Source organism: Macaca fascicularis, chromosome 10, assembly GCF_037993035.2.
Source record: "Macaca fascicularis isolate 582-1 chromosome 10, T2T-MFA8v1.1".
NCBI classification, from domain to species: Eukaryota; Metazoa; Chordata; class Mammalia; order Primates; family Cercopithecidae; genus Macaca; species Macaca fascicularis.
In genome coordinates this window covers 98,877,236-98,893,058 of record NC_088384.1, presented here as the reverse complement: position 1 = coordinate 98,893,058, position 15,823 = coordinate 98,877,236, and the positions used below count along the sequence as shown (strand labels likewise).

Below are 15,823 nucleotides of genomic sequence, written 5' to 3'. Positions count from 1 at the left end.
GTTCCATTGTTTTTCCTACAATAACATTTAGTTTTGCTCCTGGGAGATTGAATTGAATGTTGGGGAAGGCAAGTTATTAAGTGATAAAGAGATGCAGGTCCCAGTATGCCCTGCAGCGTTGTCTCTGAGTCTGTTTTCATCACATGATCATTGGAAGGACCAAAAGAAGTACCTTGTGTAAAAAGTCTTTATTTTCACTTTTGCTTTTGTTTGGGAGGTCAGGAGAGATGCGAGCTTATGTAGGGGTTGCATGTAGCTTAGGTGGTATTCTGCTTTGTCTCCATAATCTTTTGCCTCTTCTCTCCCCCTGCTCAGTACCCCTTCCCTCGCCTGAATTTCGTGTCTCCGGCTTCTCTATCTGCCTCTTTCCCTTGTTCCCCTTCCTCCCTTCTTCCCTTCCATCCATCCTCTTCCCCCTTTTCCCTCCTATCTCCATCTTATTTTTCATTACTCTTTTGTTTTCTCCTTCTTTTCTTACTTCGTCCCCTTCTCTGTTCCTTCTTTCTCTTGTGTCTCTCCCTCTTCCTCTCTGCCTTCCTCTTTGTCTCAGAAAGTGTAGAAGAATGCAGGGGGGTTGGGAATTGGTCTTTGAGGAAAAGACCCAAGTGCACACAAACTCCTTGCCTGACTCTGCTGGCATTAGGGTATCCAGCACAGGTTAGCAGAGCCTCTCCACCAGTGTCTTCAAATCCAATCACTGGAGGCTAATACCATATTTAAACTACATTATCCACAGCTACATGGATTATTGGATAGTTGTTTCTTCAAAAATTGCCTTAACAAATTTGCATATGAAATGCTGAAACCCCAACTTACTGGTCTGAATGAATGATTTCAGAAATGCTGATTACTTGTTCATGCAAACTGACAAAATGTTCACAATATTCAATTCCTTTGAAGTTTCACGATGTATTTTTTTTTTGTTTTAAATAGATATTATATATCCATTAAGCTCTAAATTAACGCCACCTCCCCATTTCTGGTATATTAGAAAAGCTGCCGATTTCTTTTTTTTTGACACTCGATAATTAGATTGCTCTCATAGATAATATGAATAACGTTGAATGAGATGTTTATTGGTATGGCTATTGGTTTATTGTTATGTTTGCGATTGGTTCGATGGTTACTAGTTTTCATGGTAATACTGTTAGCACTATCTGCTTCTCTTGCACCTACATTTTCTTATTTGAAAGTGCATTGTGCCTTTTGATGTCTTTGTGCTGCTTTCACTTTTATTATGACTAGACAGCTAAATTTCATCATTACGGACTTTTAAATTAGATCCTGTTTAAAATACCTATAATGGAAGTAGGTACTCTGAAGTATAGGAACAACAATTCAGAAGTGGCTGTTTCCTGGACATTAGTGAAAGCCATGTAGGGAAAGTGATATTTAAGTAGTTTAATGAAGGACCATGGCTGAGCTGGGTGGCGTGGATTTCAGGAGGGATATCGCCTGGGCAAAAGCCCAGAGGCAGGGGCATGCGTAGGATGTTTGGAGTGTGTATTAGTTTCCTGTTGCTGCTGTAACAAATTACCACAAATTTAGTGGCCAAAACCCCACACATTTTAATCTGGACATCAGAAGTCCTAAGTGGGTCACACTGGGGTAAATTCAAGGTGTCGGGGCTGCATTCTTTTCTGGAGGCTCTGGGGGAGAGTTTGTTTTCTCGCCTTTTATAGTTTTTGCTGGGCACCTGCATTTTTTGGTTCATGGCTCCTTCTTTCATCTCAAAGCAAGCAGCATAGCCTCCTCAGCTTTTCAACTCTGATTCTGACTCTCCTGGCCCCCTTGTCCGCTTACAGGGACGCTTGTGATTACATTGTGCTCAGCTGCAAAATTCAGAATAATCTCCCCATCTCAAGGGTATCTAGTTAATAACCTTAATTCCATCCATCTGAACCTTAATTCTCTTGCCATGAAAGGTAACATATTTACAGGTTTCAAATATTATGATGTGGACATCTTTGGGAGGCCCTTATTCTGTCTACCATAAAGTGGCTGAGAATTGTGCGTGTGGGGGAGGGTGGGGGAGATAGCCTTCATATACGAGGCAGGAAGGGTGGGGGTCAGGATGTGCAAGGCTCCAAATATCCCCGTGAAGGACCTTGGACTTTATAGGAAATGGGGAATTTCTTATAAAGGAGGACCTCAATGGAAGTTGAGAACATGTCACGGTTGGTTTTGTGTCTCAGAAAGATGGTGCTGACTACTGTTTTTTTGGAGGGTGAGAGAATCAAGGACTAGACTGCTTAGGAGGTCGTTGCAAAAGTTCACAAAATAAACAAAAGTTCCTGACAGAATTGCCAAAGACCTGAATTAGGCCAGTGCCAAGGGAGTGGAAAGGAAGAAGATGGTCAGAGAAATGAGAAGAGGAGGCATCCCTGGACCTTGATGCCTTATCAGTTGTGGGAGGTGGGAATGGGGCAGCAGATTTTACTCTGCTTCTCAATGGATTTCTTAATATTTTCTTCTTCAATCTATTAAGGTCTCCCTGCTACACTGAAATAAAACTTTAGGGATATGGGGAAGATAGAAAAGAAGCTATTTTTGAGGACCTGCAATGCAGCGATACTTATCTAGACACTTTACAAATAGTAGTTGTATTAATCCTCGTGTCCCCAATGTGAGATGTGTTTTATAGCCATTTTATAGAACATGATACTTGAGAGTCAAAGAGTTAAGTGATTTGTTTAAGATCATCAGAGAGAAGAGATGTATCTTGGGTTCCAGTTTATCCCAGGGGCCCCTTATTAGGAGCATCCTACATTGTCCTTGCTCACCAGGGCTTGGGGCTCAACAAGCAGTTGTTGAACTGCATGTCAAAGCTGAGGCTGGGAATGCCCAACGTGTGTGCACATGCTTCCCCTAAGTCATGTGACATGTAGAATGCCTAGGGCCTCTATGCTTCCTGAAGGCAACATATGTTCTTTTCCCTCTTAAATGGCTATCTGGGAAATCATTTCTGAGGCTGTACAGCTTGGGCAAGGAAGGGTAGAGTTGTCTGTGGCAGAAACTGAAATTGGAATCAGAAACTCTGAGTCTAAATCTTCATTGTGTTGGTTGACCTTGGCCAAGTTACTTGTTTCCCTGCTGGAGTTTATAAAATGAGTAGGTTGGGTTAGTTAAGCTCCTGTGACTCACCTGAATGTAATTTGTTATGCTTTGATAAGTAATCCACAACTTCTAGACCAGTGCTATCCAACAGAAATTTCTGTGACAATGGATGTATTCTACATCAGCACTGTCCAATATGGTATCCACCAGTCATGTGTGTCTGCTGGGCACTTAAAATGTGGCTAGTATCCCTAAGGAAATGATTCTTTTCTACTTAATTTTAATTATTTTAAATAGGCATATGGTGTTACTAGCTACTGGTTAGGACAGTGCATTTCTAGACCCTGTAGTCTCTGCTTTCTAAGAAGCAATAATTGATTTGAGTATTTACCACTTTCTGGCTACGTGGCTTTAGGAAAATGACTTCACCTTTCTGTTCCTTCGTATTCCTTGATTTAAAACAGAGATAGCATGGCACCACCTCATTAGGGTGTTAAACAATGCTTAGATCAATGCCTGTCGCATAATAAGTTCTCAGTAAACATTAGGTTTTATAAACTGCATTGGGCTCACTGTTACCTGCTATTGGCTATCTGTTATAAAATTAGCATTTATGAAGTACCATGTTTACTTAATATTCACAGAAAACAAACAACTTTGATCTGTAGGTTTCATTATCCCATTTTATAGATGGGGACATTGAGGCCCAGGGAATTTTAGTGACTTGCTCAAAGTTACACAACTAAGAAACGACAGAAGCGGGAGTAAAACCCAGTTTCCTTGACTGAAGATCCAGGATTCGTTTCGTGCCACCACAGCTGCTTGGCTTTTGGTAGCATTTGAGGCCCCACCAGCATCCATTCCCTTCAAGTGGGTGCTGGCACTGGGAGCTGGCGGGGCCACCTGTCTGCAGGGACCGCGCTGAGCTCTTGGTGCCCAAGGCCCTCAGCTGCCAGTCGCCCGAGCACACTCATGTAATCTTAATGAACAATGTGCAAAGCCATTAAAAACTCAATTAGGACTTTCTTTTTACTGCCGACGTGAGGAAATGCAATCCTGAGGTGCTCATGTGTAAACACAATAGCCGCCATCTGCTATGGAGAAGCGTTTTGCCTCCAAAAAGGGGATCTTTGTTGCAGACACATCAATAACGAGGCGCTTATCAAGGCATTATTATGCACGAAGGGGAAAAATGCAAAATTTATCACCAGCCAGAGAGTACTTCCTGGTTTAATTCCACAACTTTCAGTGCTATGTATAATAACTATGAGGAAACTAATGCTGTTTTATGTTCCTTATCACGTTAGTAGACTTTTTTTTTTTTTAAGGGAGAAGGGAAAAGAATGTATTTACAGTCTTTCTCTTTCTTGTTTCTGACTGATCTTGGCCTAATGACCAGCTCAGTTTTGATCTCCGGGAAACTGACAGCCCTGGGATGATATTAATTATGCCAACCTGTTGATCAAAGCGGGACCCACAGAGTTGATGATATACAAGGGTTTTCACTCCTGAACAGTCTCTAGTGGAGGGCTTGGGCTCAACTGGCAGATACGGCTCCCTTCCTTTCTGGAGGGTGTGATCAGACCTGTATAAGGTGGGCTACATGTGCAAGGGGCTAGAGATGGCCACTGGATCCCACCCCCAAGACCTTACACTAGCATTGCTGGATGTTTCTGTGCCTTTGCCTGGGCTGTTCTCTCTATTTCAAATGCCTCCCAAGTTACCCCCCGGGCTTGCTGCTCTTCATGATATCCTTACGTAGACTGTCTTGCACCTTTGCTTAGTAGCTACTGTTCCACATCCTATTGCCTTGAATAAAGGGACTTGTAGCTGAATGACAGTTTATTCCCTCTTTACTTAAAATCCAAGATGAGTGCTCCTAATAGGTGAGTAGCCTTCTGTGTGGTTGTGCTCATTCAGGGACCTGGTTTCTTTTATGGTGCTCTGCCCTCCCCTAGGCTCCTGAGATCCAGGACATTCAGCTGGTAGATGGGAAAATAGAATGGGCCAATGATTCTCACCACTTTATGTACATGCAGATCCCCTGGGGATCTTGATAAAATGCAGATCCAGACTCATTAGGCCTGGAGGTGGATATCAGATTCTTGTTTCTCACAAGCTCCCAGGTGACACTGGGATGGCTGGTCCAAGGACTAGTCTTTGAGAGGCAAGATCATTTAGTATGGAGGTGTGGGAATGAGAGGGAGGCAGCTTTTACCGACCAGGCCTGGAAAGTGGCAAACATCATACTCATGCCCCATTATCTAGAACTCAGTTGCACGTCCCCACCAAATGCTAAAGGGAGGCTGGAAGATGTAATCTAGCTGTGTGCCCAGAACAATGTTACAGGGTTGTACATGAAGCTACATGGAACAGGGCAATCTCTACCTCCTCAGTGAGCCTGCCCTGCTACTGAAGCTAGGATGGAAAGAAGTGGGAACATGAGCTGGTGAAAGGAAAACCTTCCCAAGTCTCTCTACAGTAGATTGTAAGGAGCCAAGGGTACATGTGCCTGCGGTGTGAATTGGCAGGAGGACAGCAGCTGAAATGTGCATGCGGGTATCATGGGATTCAGAAAGGAGAGAGACACTTTGCTTCTCAGGCTGCTTCCTCTGCTGGGAGATGTGCTACTCCTCAGTGGCAGAGACAGTTACAAACCCTTTGTGGGGCTTGTGAGTTGCTGCTTACCTATTCAAGGAAACCTTCTGGAACCCTGTGGCACGTAGGCCAGCAGACAGATATGGGCATGGATGCAGGCTCTGTCTCATCTCTAAGCCTCAATTTCTGCCCCTGTAATTGCTCCTTTTTAGCTGCCCCATTGCGAGTTCATGGTAATTTGATAACTTCCCTGACAGACAGACGTCTCTCCACTTACCTTGTGTTACTGCAAGGCCATAAAACTAGGAAGCTTTACTCCCTTGGAAACACTGGCAAAGACACCCACACCTTTGTTCCACTTCCAGTGGCTCCTTCCCCAGGCGGTGCTACATATTCTGAAATCATGACTTTTGCAGCCATATGGATGGAACTAGAGACAATAATCTTAAGTGAAGTAACTCCAAAACAGAAAATCAATACGGCCTGTTCTCACTTAGAAGTGGTAGCTAAATAATGCGTACACATGGATGCAGAGTGTGAAATGATATACATTGGAGGCTTGGAAGGGTGGGAGGGGGGTGAGAAATGAGAAATTACTTAATGGATACAATATACATTATTTGGTTGCTAGTCACACTAAAAGGCCAGACTTCGCCACTATGCAGCATGTCCATGTAACACAGCTGAACTTGTATCCCTTATATTTACACAAACATTTTTCTCATTGGTAGGATGGCAAAAACCTGTTAGCCACTGGCTCATGTTTCTCTGTGCTTTTCACCAGGCTGCTTTGTGGTACAAGCCCACCCAGCTATCCTAAGTGGTCATCCCAGTAAGACAGCTGTGGCCCTAGGGATCTGGGCAGAGTTGGAGGGTGGGTCCGTGGCCATCCCCGTGCTCTGCATGGTGCTTCAGGGGGAACATGCAGAAAGTCTAATTTGGCCTTAAGTCCAAGTTACTTTGTGAATAATGATGTGGAGGTTTTGAACTCCTCTCTCTCTGTTTCTCTCTTTCTCTCTCTCGTGTGTTTTTAAATTCACTCAGAACCTGCAGGAGACAGGATTTGATTGGTACCTTCTAGAATCCCAAGAAGTTACGGGTTTCCCAGCACTTATTAACTGGGAGCTGTTAGTCTTTTTGGTATTAGAGTGAAAGAATTAGGTGACTTTTAGCTATTGAAGTAGCTCACCTTGGCTGAGGATAAGTGGTCTTAAAGTTTGTTTCTGAATTGAAGATTTTAGTGTTTTTCTAGGTGGAAACATTCCTTCTGGAATCACCTGAGTTTATCTGCTGTGTTTCATGAAGCAGTTTATTTCATAGAATCGTAAGACTCTAAGACACAGAGCTCAGCCCTCCCAGTTGCTTGTGAAATTTCCTTAACTATCTCTTTAATTTGTCCAGCCTCTGTTTTGCCACCTGCATTGATGGGGACTCACTTTATCTCTGGCCAGTCCTTTCTATTTTGCACCAACTTCACTTGTTAGAAAGTTCTTTGTTCACTGAACTGAAATGTGCCCCCTCATGGTTTCTTTCATGAGTCTGCCCTCTCAGGCAGCTTTATCAATAAGCTATTGTCACAATAAGCTGCATGACACACCAAGAAGAAACTCGGTGGCAAACAATAAGCATTTATTCTAGCTCTCATGGAACTGTGCATTGATTGTAGATTGGCTGATCTAGGTTGGGCTTTTGGGCCATGTGGCTGTGATTCCAGCTGCAGGGGTGGCATGGCTTGGTTCTTTACTATCGGTTCAAGTCAGGTATCTTCCATGTGTGTATTCTTCATCCCAAGCTGAAAGGGGCAGCAGCTACTGGGGGCACATTCTTCTCATGAAAGGTAGCAGTAGTGCAAGACGGTAAGCCCAGCAGGGCGAGCACATTTTAACCTTTGCTTGAGTCATTCTGTTAGCATCCTATTGACCAAAGCAAGTCATATGGTAGAGCCCAAAGTCAAGGGATGGGGATATACCCTCTGTTTCTGCTGGAAGGAACTGCAAAGCCAATGGCAAGGGACATGGGTCCAGGAGGGATAAAGAATTGGAAACAACCATTTAATTTGCCAAAGCAACTCAAAAGAGGCTCACTTCATCTATACAAGGCAACATTTTGAATGTTTGGAGATGTTTTCTGCCAACAGTAATAGTAGCTATGTTTTCTGCAAATAGCAATAGTAGCACCTTGTAGAAATACTTCATACATGTTACCATCTCTTAGTTCTTAAAACCACCGTATTGAATAGATTTTTTATTCCCAAATACAGAAGAGGATACTCAGGCTCAGAGAGATGTGGCTGTCACAGGGTCACCCAGGCCCTCCTAGACTGACTTGATCTCTGGCCGCTCCTCTGGCCACCATGTTTATGGGTATGACTGGTTTTCAGAAGTATTTTCTTACTTTCTCTTTGTCTCTACTTCCCACCTGCTTTGTGGGTCTCCAGGATCTTTCATGATGGTGAACAGCTCTGGGAGAGCCTCTGGCCAGAAGGCCCACCTTCTCCTGCCGACCCTGAAGGAGAATGATACCCACTGCATCGACTTCCATTACTACTTCTCCAGCCGTGACAGGTCCAGCCCAGGGGCCTTGAACGTCTACGTGAAGGTGAATGGTGGCCCCCAAGGGAACCCCGTCTGGAATGTGTCCGGGGTCGTCACTGAGGGCTGGGTGAAGGCAGAGCTCGCCATCAGCACTTTCTGGCCGCATTTCTATCAGGTATGGCATTTACCATGGTTTTATGTTTGAAAATTAGTGATAAATCTATACACCTCTTGCTCTCCATACAGGTGCTGGGTCTAGAAAGGACTTCATTTATTTACTCGTGTTTACTGGGCTTCTCCTCCTAGCCAAGCTCTGCAGAGGTGACCCAGTACAGCCCCTGCCCCACTTGAGTTCATTGTTTGTAGGAAAAGACTGATATGTAAATAAAATGACAATATACCAGGATGCGTGTGGCTCCTGACGATGCTGGAGGAACATAGGCACTGATTCTTTTCTTTAAAGTCAGTGCTTATGACATGATGAGGGAGGTTCTAGTACTATCCTATTTTATGGATGAAAAGATTGAGGTTTGGAGAGATGAGTTAACTAGTCAAAGATCACCCTCTGGGGAATGGGGTGTTTGCTAGGGAAGGCAATTAGGATGGTTTGTAAGAGGAGATGACATCTAAGACGAATCTTGAAGAATGAATACAAATTTATTTTAAAAGGCAGGGAGGGAAAGGCATTTGAGTTGTCAAGGACAGTGTGTCCGATGAGCTAGAGAGGTGGATGATAGATGATGGCAGAGTTTGGAAAGTCTAAGTTGTTTAAGGTACATTGCAAAGGGGACAGACAGGGAGATCAGCCTGCAGGGACAAGCAGCTCATGGAGGGCTTTGAATGTCAGGCTAATGGATGGAACTTAGTTTAAAGCAGTGCTGCTCCTACTGCCCATGGTGAAGGGATGCTTTTCCTCCCAACTCTTTGTGGAGTAATACTCTTCTTTTTTTTTTTTTTTTTTTTTTGGAGCAATACTCTTATAAACCATGGTTAAAAAAAAGAAAATCATGGCAATGCCAAATTGCCGTAACAGTTCCTAAACCTCTCTCTCTTTCCTTCCTTATCTCCTTGTGAACTGATGCACACAGTGCACAGATTGGCACCAATCCATAAAGCATGCTTAGAGGAACACCCTCCACATTGTCTTGGCTTGGGGCTGTTGAAAGTTTTATTATTTTTTTAACAATATTATTAAGGTAAAATGTACATATCACAGAATCCACCTATTTTAAGTATGCAATCCTGTGACTTTAGAAAACCTATTGAATTGTGCAACTGTCATCATAAACCAGTCCAGAACATGTTCATCATCCCAGTAAGATACCCTGTGCTCATTTGCAGTTAATCACCACATGCACTGTTGAAAGGTGTTAGATTAGAGAGTGAGGCAGTCAGATCTGCATTTTGGAGAAATTTATTTAGCGTTGGAAGCAGAAGATGAACCAGTGGCTGAGGGCTTCTTAGACTTCCTCCAGGTTAATATCCATGGTACAGTTCTTCCAGATTTTAGTGTCAGGAATACATTTATCTATTGAGATCACTTGTTGGGTTTACCTTAATGAGACAATTCAAGCTTTATTTCCCTTTTGCCTTGGTAACGAGAAATCAGAATTTAATACTCAATTACCCTCAATATTTAACCTGGATTTTTGCCATGCATATTTCAATTTTATCCTCAATGGCTTGTGATTTCCTTTTAGAATAATTTTATTTTTCTTCATGATGCATTTCCTGAAATTCCTTTTAGAAATCGGGGAGAGGTTATGATGATGATGGTGATGGTGGTGATGGTGATACCTACCGTTCATTGGGTGTTTATCATGTTCCAGGCACAGTACAAAATATTTCGCATACATTACCTTGTTTAATCTTCACAACAATCCTTTGAGGCAGGTACTACTATACCCATTTTATAGGCGATGAAACGAAGGCTCAGAAATGGTAAGTGATAACCCAAGCTCTAACGGAGGTAGTGCCTTGTTTTTTTATCCATTCTGTTTGATTTCACTGTCTAAGCTAGTATAATCCAATATAAATATAATGGGAACCACACGTGCCATTTATAAATGTTTAGTAGCCACATTAAAAAGTAAAAGGAAATCAGTGAAATTAATTTGTGTGTGTGCAAGCTCCACCTCCCGGGTTCACGCCGTTCTCCTGCCTCAGCCTCCTGAGTAGCTGGGACTGTAGGCACCCGCCACCAAGCCCGGCTAATGTTTTATATTTTTAGTAGAGATGGGGTTTCACCGTGTTAGGCAGGATGGTCTTGATTTCCTGGCCTTGTGATCCACCCGCCGTGGCCTCCCAATTTTAATAATATACTTTACTTAACCCAATGTATCCAAAATACTATCACTTCGACATGTAATCAAGCTAAACAATTATTAGTGAGATGTTTTCTGTTCTCTCCCTATCAGTCTTTATAATTCAGTCTATATTTTACACTTACAGTAAGTCTCAATTTAAATGTTTTATTTTCATTAGTAATACTGATCTGTATTTAGATTCATAAAATGTATAGCTGAAGAAGTGGATACATATACACAAGTTGTTCCAAATATTCTTAAGTGAATTGGGTATCAGTTTTTAAATTAAATTTTAAGGTAACTGAAGTTAAGTAAAATGAGAAGTTCAGTTTCCCAGTCTCATTAGCCACACTTCAGTAGCTGGTGGTTGTCAAATTAGTACAGATCATAATTCTTAACCACTTGGCTCTACAATTTCCCCTAGTCGAGTTCTTGAAAGGCTTAGACATGCCTAGAGCATGTGGGTGGGGAGATGAAGGGGGTGACTCCAAGGCTGGGCTCTCAGAAGGGACCTGGCCTTTATGGGGTTCTGGTTCTGCTCATTCTCATCCTCCATTGCTGGAGAATCTTGCAACTGTCTCTTGTAGTGCCTTGGTCTGTGTTGAGGGTTTTCTTAAGGTTTTTATTTTGGAGTTCTTTGTCAGGAGACTTAAAGGAGTAGATAATAAGATACTTGTGGCAGGGATTGTCTAACAGCACAGGTTACTCCCGCAACCCTGGAGATATCCAAGCAGCCTGGGAGATGGTCCTAAATAGCCCTGTTTGTGACCACATTTCCATTGCTTCTCCCCCAACCTCATCTCCTTGGCCTATCCATGGGTGGCCAAGAGCCAAAGGCAGGAAGTTAAGAAAGTAAAGAAGAGAGCAGAAATAAAAGAGGCAGTGAGAAAGAGAAGAAAAGAGAAAAAGAGAGAGTGAATTCTTGGAAGAACTCATCACACCATCATTCAGCCACTCGCTCTCTATTCTCATCTACTTGTCAGTCGTTTTGCTTCCTGCATGAGCCAGGCCAGTTCAGGCATTGGTAACACAGAGGTGAGTGGGACAGAGCTGGCCTTGGGGTGGTCAGGGTAGACCGTTGTCATTTAGTGTGACGTTAAGCCCCTATTCCCTTCTTTTCAACAGCAGGAACCTATGAATGAAAGTGGCTAAAAGGAGAGTGCTTTGTTTTTAACGTGTGTTACCCACAGTGTGACCTGTTTTACCCTAGATGTTTTGAGACAAATTATATACCTTTGGCCTCATTACTTCTGTGTCTTTTCCTTTTGTGTAATATGTTTTAGTACAAACCTTTATCTGAAACTGATGGTGTCAGATATGTGTCGGAATTCAGAATGTTTGGAATTTAGTAATATATTGACATATCTTCTGTATTTTATAACAACCCTGGTAGGGTCTGAGGCAGTACCCTGTAACCAAATCTAATATTTCTACAGCAAAACTTACACATTCTCACAAGAAATGGGATAAGTAAAGACTGCAAGTAGTATCAGGCCAATTCGACTATGTTCAGGTTTTACCACCAAATTACTTTGTATAATACTAAGGTGAAGAACCTTGTTTTCAGAGCTTTTGGGGTCTCAGAATTGCATTAAGCATATAGCCCTATATTCTCTACCTGCACAGTTGCATGAACAAGGGGATCAGTTCTTGCTTGTATGTTCTGGGAAGAATACCCAGTGTATGACTTGTAGAGTGTGCTCTGTGGAACATTTGTTCCCCAAGACTCTCTGTAGTGAAGGCTGATGTGGTGGAGGTCACAGCATTTTGAAAAAGCTGTGTGATGTATCCGGTTCTAGGAGACTCTCAATTACCCATGTGGGAGTTCTGAGGAGTCAGAAATAAATGGATTTGTTGGTGTTTAACTTACTGTCTTTCCTCTAAGTTTGATCTTGGCCCTCTTTTTGTCGGATGACCACCTGACTATAGAGATTAGTATTCTGCAGACCAGTGGCCCTACATCTCGGTTTGCTGGGACAACCCTGGTTTACTCCCATTATCCTGGTGAAATTAAGAGCATCCATTTCATAGTGTGCCCCAGTTTCAGTGATAAATTATATAGTCTTCCTATTCATAGACATTTACAGAATGCATACTGGCACACGTGACTTAGGTTTATCCTCATTTTGTAGATAAGGCAAACATACTCTGTTAAGGGCCAGAAAGAAAATATTTTAGTCTTTGCAAGCCATACAGTTTCTGTTGCAATTACTCAATTCTGCCATTGTACTATGAAAACAGTCATAGATAATATGTAAATGAATGGACCCAGCTGTGTTCCAACAAAACTTTATGTGCAAAAACAGGTGGTGGGCTGGATTTGGCTTCCAGGCCATAGTTGAACCCTGATGTACATGATACAGCTGATGTCCAGAGTTGCATAGTGAAGTCCAAGAGCACATAGCAAATTATTGGCAAAGCTGAGAGCAGATCCCAGATACCCTACTCCCTAGACTGTCACCACTGTATCATTGACTATAGACATCAAGTGTTTCTAAAAGCTCACAGGCATGGTCAGTGAGGCTTTAAGGTTCCAATTAGAAACCCGATATATAGGACCAGATGCAAATGGGTACAGGATGGGGCCACAGGTGGAAGTACAATGAACAAGAAAATTGACCCAGTACCGAGACAGTCACACCATTTCCATGCTTTTTGATGAGGCATGGAGGGAAAAGGACATTTCTGGAGTACCCTCTATGTTCACACCCTATGAGAGGCATGAGATCTGTGCAGTAGCCCCCTCTATTAGGTAGCAACATGTCCTGTCTTCCAGCGTAGGAAGCACTATTGGTAAATTCAGATCCCCATGATCTTTCCTAGGTCCTCTGGCTCCAAGCTCTGCTTTGCCTTTAGGGAAAATAGCTTGCCCTTGCTGAGAATCTTCTTCCTAGCTGTGTAATGTTAGCTATATCCTGTCATATTTCAGAATCACAGTTTCTTCATCAGTAGAACGGAGAGGATATTAGGTATGACAGGCCCTTCTGCAAATGGAATTAGAGAACATATATGTATCATCATGTCAGGTATATTAGTCTGTTCGCACACTGCTATGAAGAACTGCCCAAGACTGGATAATTTATAAAGAAAAGAGGTTTAATTGACTCACAGTTCTGCATGGCTGGGGAGACCTCAGGAAACTTACAATCATGGCAGAAGGGGAAGCGGGCATGGTGGCAGGCAAGAGAGGGCTGGTGAAGGAGGAACTGTCAAACACTTATAAAACCATCAGATCTTGTGGTAACTCACTCACTACCACAAGAATAGCGTGGGGGAAACCACCCCCATTATCCAGTCACATCCCACCAGGTTCCTTTCTCAACATGTGTGGATTATAGGGATTATAATTCAAGATGAGATTTGGGTGGGCACACAGAGCCAAACCCTATGAGCAGGCTTGCAGTGGGCCTCAGCAATTGTTGGAAGGAAGAAAAAAGGAAAAGAGGGCAAAAGAAAGAAAGGGGAAGGAGGAAGGAAGCCCTTTTAAAATAAATAGCCAGTGTTGTTTAGCCTGTACTCAGTAACCTCCTTGCCATCCCTTGGATAAGCAGCTTCATCTGGGAGAATTTTCTGATTAGAACCTTGTTGGCTACTGCAGCTTCATTACATTTCCTTGGCTGAGAGCAGCAGTTTGGAGATATGTTATACACACACAGTCACTAATGGATACTCAGCCACAAACACCGCAGAGTGCACACATAGGGGCAAACATCCACAGACTCTCAGATTCAAAACACACTTGCACATGCACACATAGGTACAGTGGCAAGAAAAGGGGGCCTATCAGAAAATCCAAAGACACTAGCAAAATGGGTTTTAAAATTCACCAGACCTGGAGATCTGGTCCTGTACGTGTGATTCTGTGGGCTAAATATGAATTACTGGGCTTAGGACCTGATGGTTTATGTATTAATTTATTAAAGTCATATTTTATAGTTCTAAAATCGACTTTTAGCTCTCTAATAAACACTGAAATTTCCTGTTTCTCATTAGTAAGCTTTCTGGCACCAGACTTTTGGCAAGGCCTGGGGTAAGAACCTAACCTCTACCAGCCATCTCCTGACATGCGCCTTTTCTTGGGAAAGCAGGGGCTTATTTACTTTTAATTGACACATATTAATTGTGTATATTTATAGGGTATAGTGTGATATTTTGATCTATGTATGTGTTATAGAAATACTTAATCAAACTAATGAACATATCCATTACCTCACCAACTTAACTTTTTTTGTGTACTGAGAACACTAAAAAAAAATCTATTCTTTTAGCAATTTTGAAATACACAATACATTATTATTAAATGTGGTCACCACTTAGTGCTGAATGGCTATTAAGTCACGTGTACTTCAGATCACAGCTCCTTTCTAGGTGATACTAATTTGATTTCATATTTTCTAATGATTCTGAACTTTTTTGTTTCAGGATTAAAAAAAATAAAAGAACTTCTGTTAATTTTGCAACCATCTGCTTGCCCTAGTCTCTATCACCTGCCTAGGGAAAATTATATCTTATTCAGTAGTTATAATCACTATATAGGCTGCTGAAATTAAGGACTCACCCACCTTTGGTTCAACTGGACTTGAAACTCAGTCCCTTTCCCAGGAAATTCCTGCTATCTGGCACTCTGTAGATTTAGTAACTTGGAGTGGAGTGGAGTTTATCACAGTGGAGTGGAGTTTATCACAGTGAGGGGCCTACTCTACCACCCTTGGAATTCTATTCCACCTGCTCCCTTATCCATCCCACTTCTTTCCACTAAGCATCAAATCCTCCTCCTTGTCTTATACAGGTCTCCTTGGGCTGATATGGTAAAAAGTATCTCACTTAATTTTACCCTAAGCAATCTCTCCCCATGATAATATGTATATTTGAGGAGTTCTGATGTGACAGCATTTTTCTCTTCTCCTGAAGATGTTTGCAGCCCCTTGAAATTTTTGCCATTCAAGTTTTCTGCTCGAGAACTATCTATAAAAGATGAAGTTAAAGCACCAAGTCTTTTAAACCATGGCCTGATAAATCCACACCCTCCTCCAAGTGACCAAAACCACTTTTTGGAGGGGTTGAGCATCACTCATCTCAGAGCCTCTTGTGGGGAATTGCTTCCTGGCTTTGCACAAGTCCTCATGCACAGGGAGAGGCTTTCACCTTTCCATGCAAGCCCCATCTCTTCAACTCCTGCACCAGGAGGTCTCTAATGAGACCCATGGGCTGGAGCATGTGCAATAGACGGTAGGTCCACATGGCAGCCTCGGAGCTGAAGAGCATCTACAGAGAAGTTGGAATTCTCAGTCTGGGCCCTCTGCTCTAGTCCCTGTACTCAGGGTCTCG

General features: G+C 42.6%; 1 protein-coding gene across 15 annotated transcripts in view; it reads left to right on the top strand.

Annotated features, from left to right (window-relative positions):
- Positions 1 to 15,823, top strand: part of PTPRT (protein tyrosine phosphatase receptor type T) — a 1,114,889-nt gene that overhangs the window by 390,619 nt on the left and 708,447 nt on the right. For all 15 annotated transcript variants that reach the window (XM_074003238.1, XM_005569031.5, XM_005569028.5 and 12 more), the window contains exon 3: positions 8,093 to 8,364. In XM_074003238.1, the coding sequence (XP_073859339.1) occupies positions 8,093 to 8,364 (272 nt within the window). The remainder of the gene's footprint in view (positions 1 to 8,092; positions 8,365 to 15,823) is intronic.